General features: G+C 64.1%; 1 protein-coding gene across 1 annotated transcript; it reads right to left on the minus strand.

The window, feature by feature from the left end:
- Window positions 1–1,715: 1,715 nt before the first annotated feature.
- On the minus strand, window positions 1,716–10,682 carry IGSF8 (immunoglobulin superfamily member 8). The gene is made up of 7 exons (XM_090056374.1): window positions 10,595–10,682; window positions 7,027–7,401; window positions 5,520–5,993; window positions 4,807–5,226; window positions 4,187–4,597; window positions 3,540–3,681; window positions 1,716–2,699 (listed from the first exon to the last, which is right to left on the minus strand). Exons 1-6 carry the CDS (start codon window positions 10,665–10,667, stop codon window positions 3,566–3,568), a joined length of 1,869 nt encoding a protein of 622 aa, XP_089912500.1. The 5' UTR covers window positions 10,668–10,682; the 3' UTR covers window positions 1,716–2,699; window positions 3,540–3,565.
- Between the last annotated feature and the right edge of the window lie 3,873 nt (window positions 10,683–14,555).

The raw sequence follows: 14,555 nt of genomic DNA on the forward strand, positions 1-14,555 counted from the left end.
AGCCGGATGGGTGCACTGGACACGTGCCACCCTGTGCGGTAATAAAGGGACGGCCTTTGCAGTGCAGCAGCTTGGGGCTTTAAGCACCGTGTGTTTGGGGCAGCTGGGAGCTGCAGGGCATGCTCAGAGCCGTTGCGCAGTTCTCCGAGGACATGGAGCTTCCTGGCATCACCCCTCAAACCAGCCCCAGCCTGCTGGGACCCTGCAGATGGACAGACTAGGACAGCAGCTCACCCCACTGCCTCGCACGACCCTGCCAGGCCCTGGACCTGCCATCAGTACAGCCAGCCCCAAGCCAACGAGCGCTGGGATCCCGCAGCTTGGACATGGCAGGTACCCTTCTCCCAGCTCCCAAGGGGCAGGGGCCAGGCCATGAACAAGGGCAGCTGGGACACAGCAACCCCCAGTGCCAGGGCCAGGCTGGGGCATTGCAGCTGCTGCTGCCCAAGGACTGCCCTGGGGTCAGCACTGAGGCCTGGGGGACAGTGCCTGACTGCCGCCCAACTATCTTTCTGCCCCGTGCCCTGGCACTGCCTGGCCCGCTGGCCGTGACTCACAGGACAGCACGTGGCGTGCAGCCGGCAGCTCCTGCTGACTGGGTCTCTTTGATGTCCAGCGCTGGCTTGCTCCGGGCTCCAGCCAGAGCCAAACAAAACAGGCGGCAGTCTCAGATTCCCCTCTGCACCGCGGGCAGCTCCGGCTCAGCTAGCAGCACCGTCCTGCTCTCCAGCAGCTGGCCCAGGGCAAGGCAGGGCAGAGACAGCAGGCTGGACCCAGCCCACGGCCCCAAAGTGCAACCTGCCCTGCCCTGCAGCTGATGCGGGATCTGGCCAGTGCTGGGGGCATCGTACTGGCCAGCTCCAGGGAGCCCCAGCAGACTCTCCCCGGCACTTGCTCACGCGGCCCCTGTACGGGCTCTGCAGCCTTGCCAGAGCCGGGGCCAGTGCAGCGCCAGGTGGCACCCCCAGTTTCTGCCCAGCAGCGCACATGGAGAGGAGGCTGGGCCAGGGCTGGTGGATGGGATCCCTGCCTCCTGCTCGCCCACTGCAGGGCTGTCCTGGCTCCGGCTCCCTTGGCCCTGCTGCCCATGGCTGGTGGCCCAGTTCCAAGGCCCAATCCAGCCCCACGACACCTGACTATCTGTTCATTCAATTACCATGAGCTCTAACGCCCACCTGGCTAATGAATAGCCCCAACTGTATGGGGGCTAATGGATGAATGGAACTAAATTCTTGGGACAACAAAGGCAAAAAACAGGACAGGAGGGACGTGACAGACAAAGAGTTAAAATGAGTGAAGGTGAGTGCTCCCGACGGGGACACTGAACAGAGCCCCCCAGCTGCACCCACTGGTCTTTGAAGGTGGCCCGTGACACCTGGGAGCTGGTGGAGAACCCAGGAGCCCTGGCTGCCGGCCTGTGGCTGGGGCTCTGTGACCTCCCCCTCCTCCAGGCCCCGAGCAGCAAGCATGGCCAGGCTGCGCCGTTTTGAGTTGTGCCTGCCGGATGGGGCTCCTGTGTCCGGCCCTGAGCAGAGGGAGGCTTTCCCAGTCACCCCAGGGCCACACCTGGCCATCTCGGCTGGCACAAAGAGGAACAGCGCCCACGCTCACGCAGGGCAGTGCTGCGCCGTCAGCCTCAGCCGTGCTCTGAGAGCGATTCCCTCCCCTCGGTTACCTGGGGTGGGCGGTTGGAAAGGAAGAGCCGCAGTCCGGGGGCCTCTCTGCAGGTTTATTGGCACTGTGCTGGCCTGCTGGGCACCAGCATTGCCTTTCCTGGCCAGAGGGAGCAACACTAGGGCCCTGGCTGGGATCCAGGCCCCTCCACATGTGGTGGGGGGATGTGGAGCCAGCACATTCCCCTGCAAGCAGCACAGGTCAAGGCAGCCAGCCATGCTGGGCCACTGGCTGCGGGGGCCTGCGGGCCACACGCCGCACCTGGAGGATGGAGCCTGAACTCTTTGGCACTTCACTCTCCTCCCCTCTCCCGTGGCCGCCGTGCAGGCTAGAAGCAGAGGGGGACCCCCTGGACCTTCGGCCCCAAGATCGCTGCTGCTCCGCATAAAGGGGAGCTCCCCAAACAGGTTGCACTAGTAGGTTGTTACCCACTATGCACACAATGCCTACATCGCTCTTTATCCAAGCCAGGGCACACCATCAGGCCTCCAGCTGTGGGATGTGCTGTGAGCAAGGTGCTGAGCCTCTCCCCAGGCACGGGGGTAAGGACAAGGGGGGGTATCCTGCAGAGATAAAGGGCCACAAGAGTGTGGATTGCACAGGACAGAACCAAAGGGCCCACAAGGGGCCAAACACTGAGTGGGTGGAAGGGGCAGGGCACAGCGGGGAAGGGGTGCAGAGTCCTTAGCAGTGCTGGGAATGTGGAGGGGGGGGGGGGGGGGGACAGCCCCATCCCCCACCCTGGGACATGCAGGCCTGGTCCAAGGATCCAGGAGAGCAGCCAGGCCAGGAGATGAGGCCGGTGCCCCTGCCCTTTGCATCCCCCACCCCCCCGTAACCCCAGGCCGAGGCAGCAGCTTGCTGCCAGAACGAGCAGCCCCGGGTCCATCCTGCCAGGTTGAGTTTGGTCCAAAAAGGTGCTGGACTGGTTCTTTCTGGGCCGGAGCTGGGGGTGGTGACGCTGGGGCACCAGCCGGGAGGTTGCAGTCGTGTGGAAGGGGCGGAGATCGAGGCGAAGCAGGAGCCTGCAAAGGGAGACAAAGGCAGGGGCTCAGGGCCAGCGACGAGTTGGCGGGGGCTCCCAGGGCAGCGAGCATCTGGCCTCCTGGTCAGTCCTGCGGTCGCCCCGCGCGGGCCGCGTGCTGACGTGCTGGGCTCTGCCCTGCGGTCAACGTTTCCAGGGAGGAAGCAGCAACGCAGCCTGCCTGGCTGTTAGGCTTCTGCCCCACTCTCCCGCAAACAGCTTCCCCTCCCCCCCACAGCAAACCACAGCCCCCACCAGGCCTGCTGGGAGCCTGATCCGGGCTCGGGGCAGGGCTGACCCCAGCAACCACCCCAGAGGCTCCCTGCACCAGAACAGCAGCTGGGGGAAGCTCGGTCACAGGCAAACACTGTCGTCTTGGTAGCAAACACACTTTCCACCACAAATCCATCAGCCGGAGCAGCCCCAGCCAGCCGAGAGGGGGAGGGGGTAGAGCCCAGGCCTGGCTCTGGCAGAGGCCAGGAGAATCTCTGCTGGCTGGCTGCAGTACGGGACTCATGCCACACAGGGCAGATCAGCCCCATCCAGTAGGGCACCCGACCCCTGCAGCAGGCATGACAAACCCAGGGGACCAGGCAGTGACCCCACAGAGGGTCACTGCAGGGGGGAGGTGGCTGTAGGGGGGCCTGCAGCCTCCGGGCAGGTGACAACCCCTGCTTGCTTCCTGCTGGCTCCCAGACTCCTGGATCAGAGCTGGTTCGTTGGGCCCAGCTCTTGGGTGTCCACTTGATGGTGAGGACCTGGCAAGCTACAGAGTCCCAAGCAGGGCAGGGTGGGAACTGGCTCACCAGATGCCAACCCTCCACTGCACAGGGCCACTCACCTCCAGAGTCCCGGCCTGGCTCCAGTTCACCTCTTGCGGAGCCGCCTCATGAAGCAGCAAGTGACAGTGGCAAGGATGGCGATGCCCACGACCAGGGCGCTGACCACACCTGCCACCAGCGGCACCAGGAGCGTGTCCATGGCTGCAGGGAGGGGGGTGCTCGTCAGACCCAGCGTGGCATGGGGAGGAAGGAGTTAAACAGTGGGGGCAGAGGGGAGCAGGGGCAGCCCAGACCATACAAAATGAAGGTTGGAAAGGACTTCAGGAGGTCACATCCAGTCCAACCCCTGCTCAAAGCAGGACCAGCCCCAACTACATCACCCAGCCAAGGTTTTGTTTAGACGGGACTTAAACACCTCCAAGGGTGGAGACCACCACCTTTCTGGGGAACTTGTTCTAGTGCTTTCCTACCCTCCGCATGAGGGAATTTTTCCTAATATCCAACCTAAACTTCCCTTGCTACAACTGGAGCCCATTGCTCCTTGTCGGTCATCTGCCCCCACTGAGACCAGCCCAGCTCCACCCGGCCCTGTCAGACTACTGGGGAAAGGGGGTTGGGCAGGGTAGTAGGGGAGGCACAGGGGGGCACACTTACTGAGATTGTAGGGACATGGGGGGGACTGGGCAGGGGCAGAGGGGGCACTCACCGAGGGCGTAGGGGTAGACAGTGATGGAGCCGGAGCGGGCAGCACCCGCCTGGTACCAGCTGCGGTCGGGTAAGCGCACCCAGGCGGTGGCAGCGCAGTGGTAGTGGCCCTGGTCGAGGGGCTGCACGCCATGAAGCCGCAGGCGGTAGCACTGGGGAGCCACCTTGTCCACGCTCACGTGGCCGCCTGCCAGCCGTGGGCCCAACTCAGCCACGCCCTCACGGCTCACAGCAGCCACCAGGCGGCCTTGTGGCTCTGTGCCCTCCGCTATGGGCATCGGCTCTGCCCACCAGCTCACGGCCACGTGCGTAGGCTGTGGCGACTCCAACGACACGTTGCAGAGCAGCTCGGCCGTGTCCCCACGGTAGATGGCTGGGGCGGGCAGCCACGCGTTGGCTGCCAGCACCACGCCTGAAAGGAGAATGAAAGCAGGTGTCAGGGCACCCCAAAGGGAGTGGGGCAAGCCTGTCTCCAACAGGGGAGGTCAGGGTGGGTGCACTAGCTTGGGGGGAGCAGACCCCACTACCCCAGCCCCTCCAGCAGTAGTGTGGGGAGCAGGAGGGGCACTGGCACACAGGATCCCAAGTTCGTGGAGGTGGGTAGGGCCAAGGGTCTTGTACCTTCAGCCTTCATCTGCACCTGCAGCCCAGGCGACTGGCTCCTGGCCACCTCCTTCAGTGGCACACCGGATGATCGCACGTACACCTGAACTACACAGCGGTACATGCCCGCATCATCCGGCTGGGCTGATGCCACCCGCAGCTGATAGGCACCGGGGTTGGGTGCCAGCTTCTGCAGCGCAACGTGGCGCCGGCCCACGCGGCGGTTGGCATAGCTCTGCCCTAGCACCATTGTCCCATCAGGGTCCAGCTGGGCCACCAGGCGCTTGGATGCATCCTCCTTGCTAACCTCCCAGGCCACGGCATAGGCCACGTGAGGCAAGGCGGGCAGGGCCCCTGAGAGGTTGCACAGCAGCTCCAAGGCATCACCAGTGGTGAGCCGGACTTCGGCGGGGCTGGCCGACACCGTCAGCTGGCTGCCTGCAGGGGAGCCCGGACAAAATAGCGAGTGAGACCCCCCCATCCAGTAACATCCCCTGCACGAGCATGCACAGGTGCCCTACAGCTGCAGAGCCCTCTGCCCACCCATGCCAGGCAAGGAGCAGTGGAGAGATCCCTTTCCTGCCCACCAAAAGCAAGCTGGGAACCCACCTGGGAGAGTAGCAGGAGCCGCTCAGGTAGGGCTGGAGGCATGGACAAGCTGCCTGCCCCACTGCCCAATGCTCCCTGCCTGACCCACTGCTCAAGCCCCCTGGCCCCACACCAGTACTCACCGATGGGCTGGACGATGACTTCAGCCAGCACCGCTCGCTTCTCGGCAATGAGCTGCCAGCTGCCGTCAGGGTCCTGGATCCACTCGCCGGCTGTGCAGTGGTAGGTGCCGGCGTCCTCAGGCCGCACTTGGCCCAGCACCAGTGTGTACTGCTCGCCACCCACCTTGGCCAGGGCCAGCTCCCCAGCCTCCAAGCGCTCTGCGAAGGCCTTGCCCGGCTCCATGCTGAAGTCACGCCGTATGCCCACCACCTCCTGCAGCGTGTGGCGCCCCACAGGTGTGCCCGGGGCCGAGACCCCGAAGGAGACCGAGAGGTGGGTGTGCTCCTGCGTCCTGCTCTGCGCTGCGCACCTCAGCCGCAGCTCCTGGCTCTCCACCAGGCTCAGCTGGAGCGGGGTGGCACTGGCCATGCGGCCACGGAGAGGGGGCTGGGGTGTGGGGGAGGCGGCCGTGACCCGCAGCGAGTCGGAGATCACTGCGGGGAGTGGAAGTGGGGGTCAGAGGGCAGCTGGGAGGGGGGAAGCCCCCGGCCATGCTCTGCCAGCAAGAGAACCCAGGAGTCCTGTCCCCTAGCACCCTGCTCTAACCACCAAGCCCCCGGCCTCCCACAGAGCCAGGGACAGGACCCAGGAGTCCTGACTCTTAGCTTTCCTGCTGTGACTCCCAAGACCTCGCTCTCCTGCAGGAACCTGGGAGAGGACCCAGAAGTCCCGACGCCTGCTCACCAGCCCATATTATACACACATGGGAACAGACTGCGCTGGCCTCTCTAGATACTGCTTCCCCTTCCAGAGCCCAGGAAAGACCCCAGGAGTCCGGGATCCTGGGCACTCACTCTAACCCCAGGGCCAGACTTCCCCTGGAAAGGCCCAAGGAAGTCCCCCAAGAGCCTGGGATGGCCCCAGGACTAGCTCAGCCACAGGAAAGAGGAACCTGGTCTTCTCCTCTCCAGGGTAAGATCATCCTTGCCACGTCCCAGCAGGCAACCCCCCAAAGCTGTTATCCCTCTGACCCACAGTTGGACCCCCACCATGGCCAGAGCTGGGGCAGACCCAGGGGCAGTGCATGCCCTGCATCGAGCCCCCCATTGGTCCCTGCAGCCTGTGGCATAGGGGCTCAGCCAGAGGGCTATGGAGGGGCTGCCCCCTGCCCGCATGCCCCCCTTCCCCCAGCCTGCTGCTAGCTCCCATCCGGCTACTGTTTGCTTTCAGCACATGACACATCTCTGGGGGGGGGGGGGAGCTGTGGCAGTCATGGGACCAGGATCCATCCCAGGCACAGCCCAGGCAGGAACTGTAGGAGCTGCCAGCCAAACCCAGCAGCAATGGGCCCTGGCTGGGGCAGGGGTTGCATGTGCAGCACCCGGCACAGAGGATGTCGTGGCCCAGGGGGCTGGGGTGATCCAGGGTCAGCTGTATCAATAACCCACCCAAGACCAGACCTTTGCATGGGTGCAACTGCTGCCCGAAAGGAGGTGGCCTCGCTTCACCCCGTGTAGCGAACGGTACCTTTCAGCGCCACCTTGCTACTGTAGCTGCCGTGGTACTGGGAGTCGGTGGAGGGTGTGTAACACTCATAGATGCCATCATCCTCGGGCTGCAGGTGGGCAATGCGCAGCTCCACGGCGTCCCCACGGAGCCGCTGCATGGCCACATCACCACTCCGCACGCGGGAGCTGAAGATGGCGTAGGGGAAGGCAGGGTCCTTGGTGCTGATGACGCCGATGGCGATCGTGGGCGCGGCCGAGCGGTACACGGACCACTCAAAGTGCTGCAGTGTGGAGCCCTCGTACTCTGTCACGTGGCAGGGGATGGCCACGGCGGTGCCCTCTACCCGCAGCAGGGGCCCTGGCGGGACGTGCACCTCCCGTGCTGTGCTCATCCCTGCGGAGACAGAGTGGTCAGGCTTGGGGGGACCGGCTGGGGCTCTCTGCATCGGGCCAGGCCCACAGACCGCTACAGCCCCCTCCCTGCCTGCAGCTCAAGCCCTGCCACGTATTACCTGGGGTTGCCAAACTCCAGCCACGCAGCCCCCAGGCTCCCTTGCCATGCATACCCCTCCCACAGTCACATACCCTGCCTGGCCCCAGGTCTCCACATGCATAACCCGCCCCCCGCCATTCCCACATACAGCTCTGGGCCCCACATCCCACCCACGCACACCCCAGCACCGCCCCAGGCAGCACAGCGAGGTGGGAACCCAGGAGTCCAGCTCTAGGGACAGCAGGTGTCCCAGCCCTGCCCTGGGAAAGGAAGAGCAGCCCTGAGGCAGCTCTAAAATACAGCAGCTTCCAGAAATGCCCTGGGGCAGGGGCAGGGGGGAAGTGAGGCCCAGGCTGGGCTGTGGGGCACCCCATGGTCACCCTAGACCTTTCCTTGCAAGCATGTCCTTCTCCTGCTGCACCCTGGGGCAGGGCCAGTTCCAGCTGCCCACCCTGCTCCATGCCCGCACCCTGCAGGGGCCCAGGCCCTGAGACATTAAGGTGCCCCTGCCCTCAAGGACAAGACTCAGGACTCCCTGAGACCAGGTCCCTGGGCAGCAGCCAGGAGCAGCAGACCTAGATGGGGCTGCCAGCCTGGGACCCCAGCAGTGGTACCAGCATCCAGGGTCCGGCACCAGTGGGTCTACAGGGCCATGCCAGGGCCCCTAGCCCCATGACCCAGCCCAGCCAACCCTCATGTGCAGGGAAACCTGAACAGAGAGAGCCCATCACCACCTCTCACTGCATCCCCAGCTGCCCCCACCCACCACAGGGTTATGGCTAAACCCAGGCCCCAGCTCCGCAACGCAGGGGCCCGCAGTACCAGGCCCCGTGCGCCCATCCCTGAGTGCTCCCCTCTTTGCCAGCCCCTGCACTACGTGATGGGCAGGCGACCCCTGGGCAGCCCACAGAGGCACAAAGGCCCTTTCTCCCCCTGGCTGCACAGCTGGATCGCGCTCTCCAATCTGGGTCAGGCCACAGCGGGGGGTGGCGCAGCCTGGCGGGGACAGAGGTCACACATGATGCTGCTGCTCAGCACGCAGCTCACGCTGGCAGGGAACAAGGGGACATCCCCTGCGCCAGGGATCAGCTCTCCACCCCCACTTCCATTCAACCCAGAGCTCCCCTGACAGAGAGCACCCAGCGGTCCCTGACCCAGACTGGGCCACTGTAGCACCCACAGCTGCAAAGACCAGGAGAGGCACCTGGGGGGCACAGGCAGAGAGCCCGATGGGGGGGACACCCCATAACCCACTCCCCAGGCACCCCTAGCACTTCTGCTTAGCTCTGCCATCCTGGCAGGGGGACAACTTTGCAAGTGGGAGTCCCTTGCTTCCAGGACACGGCCAAACCCATGTTTTTAGAGCCTGACTGGGCTTGCAGGGCAAAGGCAGAGGTGCAGGCAAGGCCGGGGACCAGGGAAGTGGGGTGCACGAGCCAGGGGCACTGGGGGACCTCTTGCCTCCCACGCGAGACCATGCCAGTGCGATGCAGCTTGCACGGCCGGCTCCCTGCGCCGGGCGCTGTGGGGGAGGGGGCAGCAGATGGCTGTGGTGGGAAGGGCACAGATGGCGCTGCTGGCAGTGCGGGGGATGTATGATGGGGGGGCAGCACCAGCCTCGTCACTGGCACCTTCCCCCGCGCCACTGCCGAGCGGGTGGCAGTGCCCTGGGCTGCGCTCCGGCTGCCGCTGGGGCCCCAGTGCTGGTGTCGAGCACAGCTGAGAGCAGAGGCAGGGAGCAGGCGTGCTGGCTCCAGCTCCAACTCCCACGGGCACCTGCAATGGCACAGGCCGCAGCGGAGCCGCGCAGGGCTGCAAATCCAGAGCTCATGGGCGGCCGGATCCAGCACTCCCCAAGCTGTGCTGGGTCCAGGCTGGCCAGCCCAGGTGTCAGAGCCTGCCCCGGCCCCAGGCACTGCCAGGGAGCAGGACCCGGGGCACCAGGGCCCTGAGCACAACAGAGCACCCGCCACCTCCCTCACCCTGCCCCAGCGTAGCTCTGCCACGAACCCCCCCCCCCCCCGCCAGGCCTCTGCTCCCCACGGGCACAGGCAGGTTCAAGCCCTGCTTTCCCCTGCACCCTTTCTGCCCACTTCCGCACAGGGAAGGGCGCCCTGACTGCAGCGTAGCCGCCAGCACGCGCCCCTGCTGCAGGGCAGGTGTTGCAAACGGAGCAACCTCCCGGTCCCCGCCGGCCCGCACGCACACGCCACAGGGGAGAGAAAGTGCAAGGACTGCAGAGGAGCTGGCAGAGACCAGGCCCAGAAAGGGGGAGCCCGGCCCCTGAGCCATTTTCCGTAGCGAGCTCCGTTCCCGCCCATCCGTTTCAACGCGGCCTGGAGCCAAAAGGCAGGAGTGAGTCACCTTTCTTGGCACAAAACATTGGCTCCGGGGCCAGAAAGCCTTGGCAGAGCCCTACGGCCGCCTCCCCCAGCCCCTGGCCCTGAACTAGAGGCAGAGAGGCAAGGGCGGGCCAGGCGCCGGCAGGCAGGGGGGCGCAGGGAAGGGCAGGGGCAGGGTTGAAGGTGGGGGGAGGCTGGGGCCTGAGCCACGGGCACAGCAGCTGCCTGCAGCTGGATCCCTGGGGCTGCCTGTGGCACTGCCCCACACGGGGGGGGGGCTGCTGCCCCATGTGGGTCAGCTCTGGGATGCGCCCGGGGGCCTGCCCCTCCCCCAGCACCCCCGGGGCGCGGCCAGGCCCGGGGGCGGCGCGGGGAGAGAGGAGGGGGCACTGGAGCAGGCTGGGGACGGATCTAAGCGACAGCAGGGCCAGAAGGGAGGGGGCAACACTGGGCACCCCCGGCTGCTACACGTACACACCCATGTGGCGTGCGCACCCCCCCCAACAGAAACACCCGCACGCACACACATCTGCCTGTACGCCCCCCTTGCGTGCACACACGCACCCATGCCTCGACACCCCACGCATGCACGCACACACCCGGGTGCACCCCCCCATGCACTTGCAAGCGTACACACGCAGAAGCGGGTGCACACCCTCCTGTCCACACACACGCACAGAATGGGTGCCCCCCGCACGCGCACACAAACGCGGAGACGCGGGTGCACCCCCCGCCCCGGAGGCCCCGCTCACCCAGCAGGAGCAGCAGGAGCAGCAGGAGCGGGGCGGGGGCGCCCCGCGGCACGGCGTCCCGGGCGGCTCCCATGGCGGCGCGGGCGGCTCCGCGCAGGGAAGCCCCGCCCCGCCCCCGGCGCGGCCCCGCCCCGCCCGGCCCGGCCCCGCCCCGGCCCGGTCCGCAGCCCCTCGCCGCGGGGCCGGCAGCTCCCGCACCGCACTGCACGCCCGGGGCCCCCGCCTCGTCGCCGGCCCAGCGCCCTGGGCACCCAGCGGTAGTGGGCAGTCCTCATGCAGCGTGGCTGTGAAATGCCTGCTGGGTCCCACCCCAGAGGTGGCTGCATTGCAAGACCCTGCAGGCCCTTGGCACCACTTCGAAGCTCCCAGGCACCATGGAGCATCAGGGTGCAGCCGGAGGCTGCAGGGATGGCCCCAAGGATCCCTGGGCCAGGAGACGCCGGCGCATGTTCGTGCCTAGGAGGGGAGGCCACAGGCTGTAGACAGGGCTTGGCATGGAGACCTCACTGAGCAGCACAGCAGACTACCTGCCAAGCTAACACCTAAATTACAAATGACGTGCCGAAGCTGGTGCACAATTAATAATCACTAAGTTATATTTAAGTCACAACAGTAGCCTATACAGTAAACTAAAAAATGTTGCAGGGAAGCCACTCATATTAAACCAGGCCACAGCCAAATAGCTGCTGCTTGACTTATGTCGACCACGGCTATCACCGCCACTAGAAGTGACAACTGCGCTTTTGCTAACAACCGAGTGGTCTGTGGGCGGCTAGGATTTTATTGAAATCGCCCGGTATCTTTGTTAACCTGTTGTCAGCCCTGGCCGTATTCAAGGGGCTGGTGCTCAGCTGCAGACATGAGGCCAGAGGAAGCCGCAAACCCTGTCCCGGACCGAGCTTGCCCACTTACAACTGGCCTCGCCAGCAAAGTAAAAGAAACCAAACGTGGCAAGAGGGCAGAGGAGCAAAGTACTCTCCCCCAGGATGGTCCTTTTCACAAGGACACAGGCCCCAGCTAACGTGTCTTTCGAGCCCGCAGAAAAGCTGGTTCAGCCTAGTTCAGTCAGACAAACCCACTGCGACAACACCCGGCAGAATATTTCTCTGTGCCACATATAACTGCGGCGAAACAGGGAGAGTTTGGGGAAGACCTCAGCACGTTCAAGGCAAGCTGCTGCCAGCCTGCGTGCTGCCATCCTCTCTCCAGTTGCTGCAGATGAGAATATTGTGCTGTTGTGATAGGCATGGAGGCAGGGGCTTATTCCTGGGATTTGGGGTGCAAATCAATAAAAGCTTTGGTTATAGACCTGCCTTCCACCTCTTTGTCTAACCCGGGTGGTGGCAATACCTGGCCAGCTAAAAGGGAACGGAGGATCATTGGGGAGTGCTGTTGTGGCATGATTCAGTGTGCAGAAAGGATAGTCATTAAGTACCTGCCTCTGAATCTGTGTCTAAGCTTGCAAAAAAGCCCAGCTATGAAAGGCCTGCAGTCTTCTCTCTCTGCAGGCTGAACACTAGCAGGTGTTTAGTTGTGACTTGACCCCCAGGACATAGCCATGAGGTGAGGCCTGTGCCCTGGGGGTCTCTAAGATGCTGGTGGGGCAGAACTGGCCTGCTCCATCCCAGAACTGCTGGCCTGTGCTGGACCCCCCAGGGCAGCTGCAGGGAGGAGGGGAGCAGGCTGCCAGGGGGCCAAGGCGCTGCCAGTGGCTGGCTGGAGGACGCCAGGGGAGCACCCTCCTGGGGCTAGAGGGAAAAATAAACTGAGGGGGTGGAGGCTAGTGGTGGGAGCAGGGAGATGGGCAGGGGTGGGCCCACACTCCCAGGAGCCCTATGCCAAAAACCACGTCAAACCGTGGCTGTCATGGCCTGGCTCCATCTCTCCCGCTGTCCCCAGGACACAGCGGCAGGGGCTGTGCTAAGTCCCCGGCATTGCTAGCCCAGTGCCACAGCTGAGAGGGGCTCTATGATCCGGTCTTTTTGGGACATGTGCATTCGCAGAGCACTGAACATGCCCCTGCCCCAGCCTTGCTCTCGACGGCTCGCAGCCTCCCTGGCTCTGCAGTCCGGTTGCTCCCAGAGCCAACCCCCCTAAGCTGAGCAGAGCAGCCAGACTACAGCGCAGGGGCAGCATGGACCCCCCATGCCCCCAGGAGCTGGCTCTATGCCACCCACTTCTCACCGGGGCGGGAGGATGGGCACCACAGGCCCCAGCCTGGCCATGACAGCAGAACTGGCTTGGAGCCCCATGGCCGGGGCACAGACCCCCATCCCAGCCCTGTGAAGGACCCAATCCTGCCCCATGGGGGTCTGGCCCCAGTGGGTGATGGGCATAAAACGCTGGTGGTGTGTGAGGAGGTGTGTGTGCCACTCACGGGTGCAGGCCAGGATAGCAGCTCTTTGCCCAGCTGGCTGGCTGCTATCGATCCTGCCCGGGTCAATGCCAATTAATCTCCTGCTTCTCCCCAGAGGATGCTGCTGCCAGGCGGTCGAAGCTGGCGTCTGCTCTTTCCTCCCAGCACCGGAGGGGGTGGGCAGAGCTGGGGTGAGAGTCCCCATGTACACACAGGCTGGAGCAACGCGGGCAGGAAGGGGCCAGGCGCAATGGAGGGACAGGAGCCAGGACAGCGCGGCTGGGGTGGACAAGGGGTGGATATGATGGGGAGGTGGGTTTGGGGGGAGGGGTTGTAAAGGGCATGAGGGGGTTTATGTGGATAGAGGGGGATGGGCGTCTGGGCCGGGCCCTGCTCCCCAGTTCAATGGACATCAAATAGTCCCTGCTCCCCAGTTCACACTGCGTGGGTCAGAGCAATGGGTCCATTGGGCCTGCTGCCTCCCCCCACCCGGCTGAGCCTGACAGTTTGCCCAGCCCGGTGCCCCCGGTCTCGCCCACTGCTCCCCTGCCTGGTGCAGAGCACAGCCCCGGGGCTGAGCGTGGCAATCCCTGCCCTTAGCCTCCAGGACCCAGAGCGAAGAGTGGTGGGTGTGGGTGCACGGTCACGGCCCTTTGCCCTGCGGTAACACTACAGTGGGGGGCTGTGCCATGGCATAACCTCACCCCCACCAAATGGGGACCACGATCCACTGAGCTCCAGGGCCTGAAGCAGCTGGGCACTACCAGGAGGGACCCAGGACATCATGACAGACGCTGACTCCCCACCACCCCGTGCTGCCTCCTGGCAGTGTCCACAGTGGAGGGGAAACGCCTGGCCCAGCCCCACTGGACCCTGGAGCCGTCCAGCCCTGTCCTGGCAACTCGCAGGCAGTGGCGGTGTAGAAATTAATTAGCAAGACCATAGATAATATTGTAGAAATTAACTACAAAGCAGACTCAGCAGTTCAAGGACACAGCTTGATAAGTCTCTGGGATGACCAAATCCTAGTCGCCTTGAAGTCTGAAGCAATCAAGGATGTAGCCCCCTCCCTATTAGCCAGCATTCCCAAACAAACATGTAGCCACAAAAACCAGTTTGAACCAATTAGGAGTCTCTCAAACTGGCCTGATACCTTGTTTTTTGTCACAGTGGAAAATTCCCACTTGCACGCGCATCTTGACTGTAAACTATAAATTGCCTCTAACAGTTTTATTCGGGGCCTCTGAGCTTGCTCAGGGTGCCCAGCATGCTGAATAAAGTTTGAGACTGACAGCGACTCTGTGTCTTTGGAAGGGGTCATGGACTCTGCGACAGAGGCAAGGTGGTCCAGTGGTTAGGGTGCCAGGCCAGGGTTTTGTTCTTTGCTTTGCCACCCCACTACCCGCATGGCCTTGGGTGGGTTTCCCTGGGCTCTGGGCCTGGGGAAGGGTGTGTGTTGAGTGGGGTAAGAGTGCTGCCCTGTGTTCCTGCTAATAGGGTCGTCGATGGCAGAGACCCTGTCACAGCCATGGAGAAAACCCGCTGGTGTGTTAACAGCCCAGCGAGGTGCTTGGACTCCCACGCTGACTTGCTGTGCGTCAGTGG

The sequence above is a fragment of the Crocodylus siamensis genome, chromosome 6 (genome assembly GCF_052110815.1).
Source record: "Crocodylus siamensis isolate JL-2025a chromosome 6, ASM5211081v1, whole genome shotgun sequence".
NCBI classification, from domain to species: domain Eukaryota; kingdom Metazoa; phylum Chordata; order Crocodylia; family Crocodylidae; genus Crocodylus; species Crocodylus siamensis.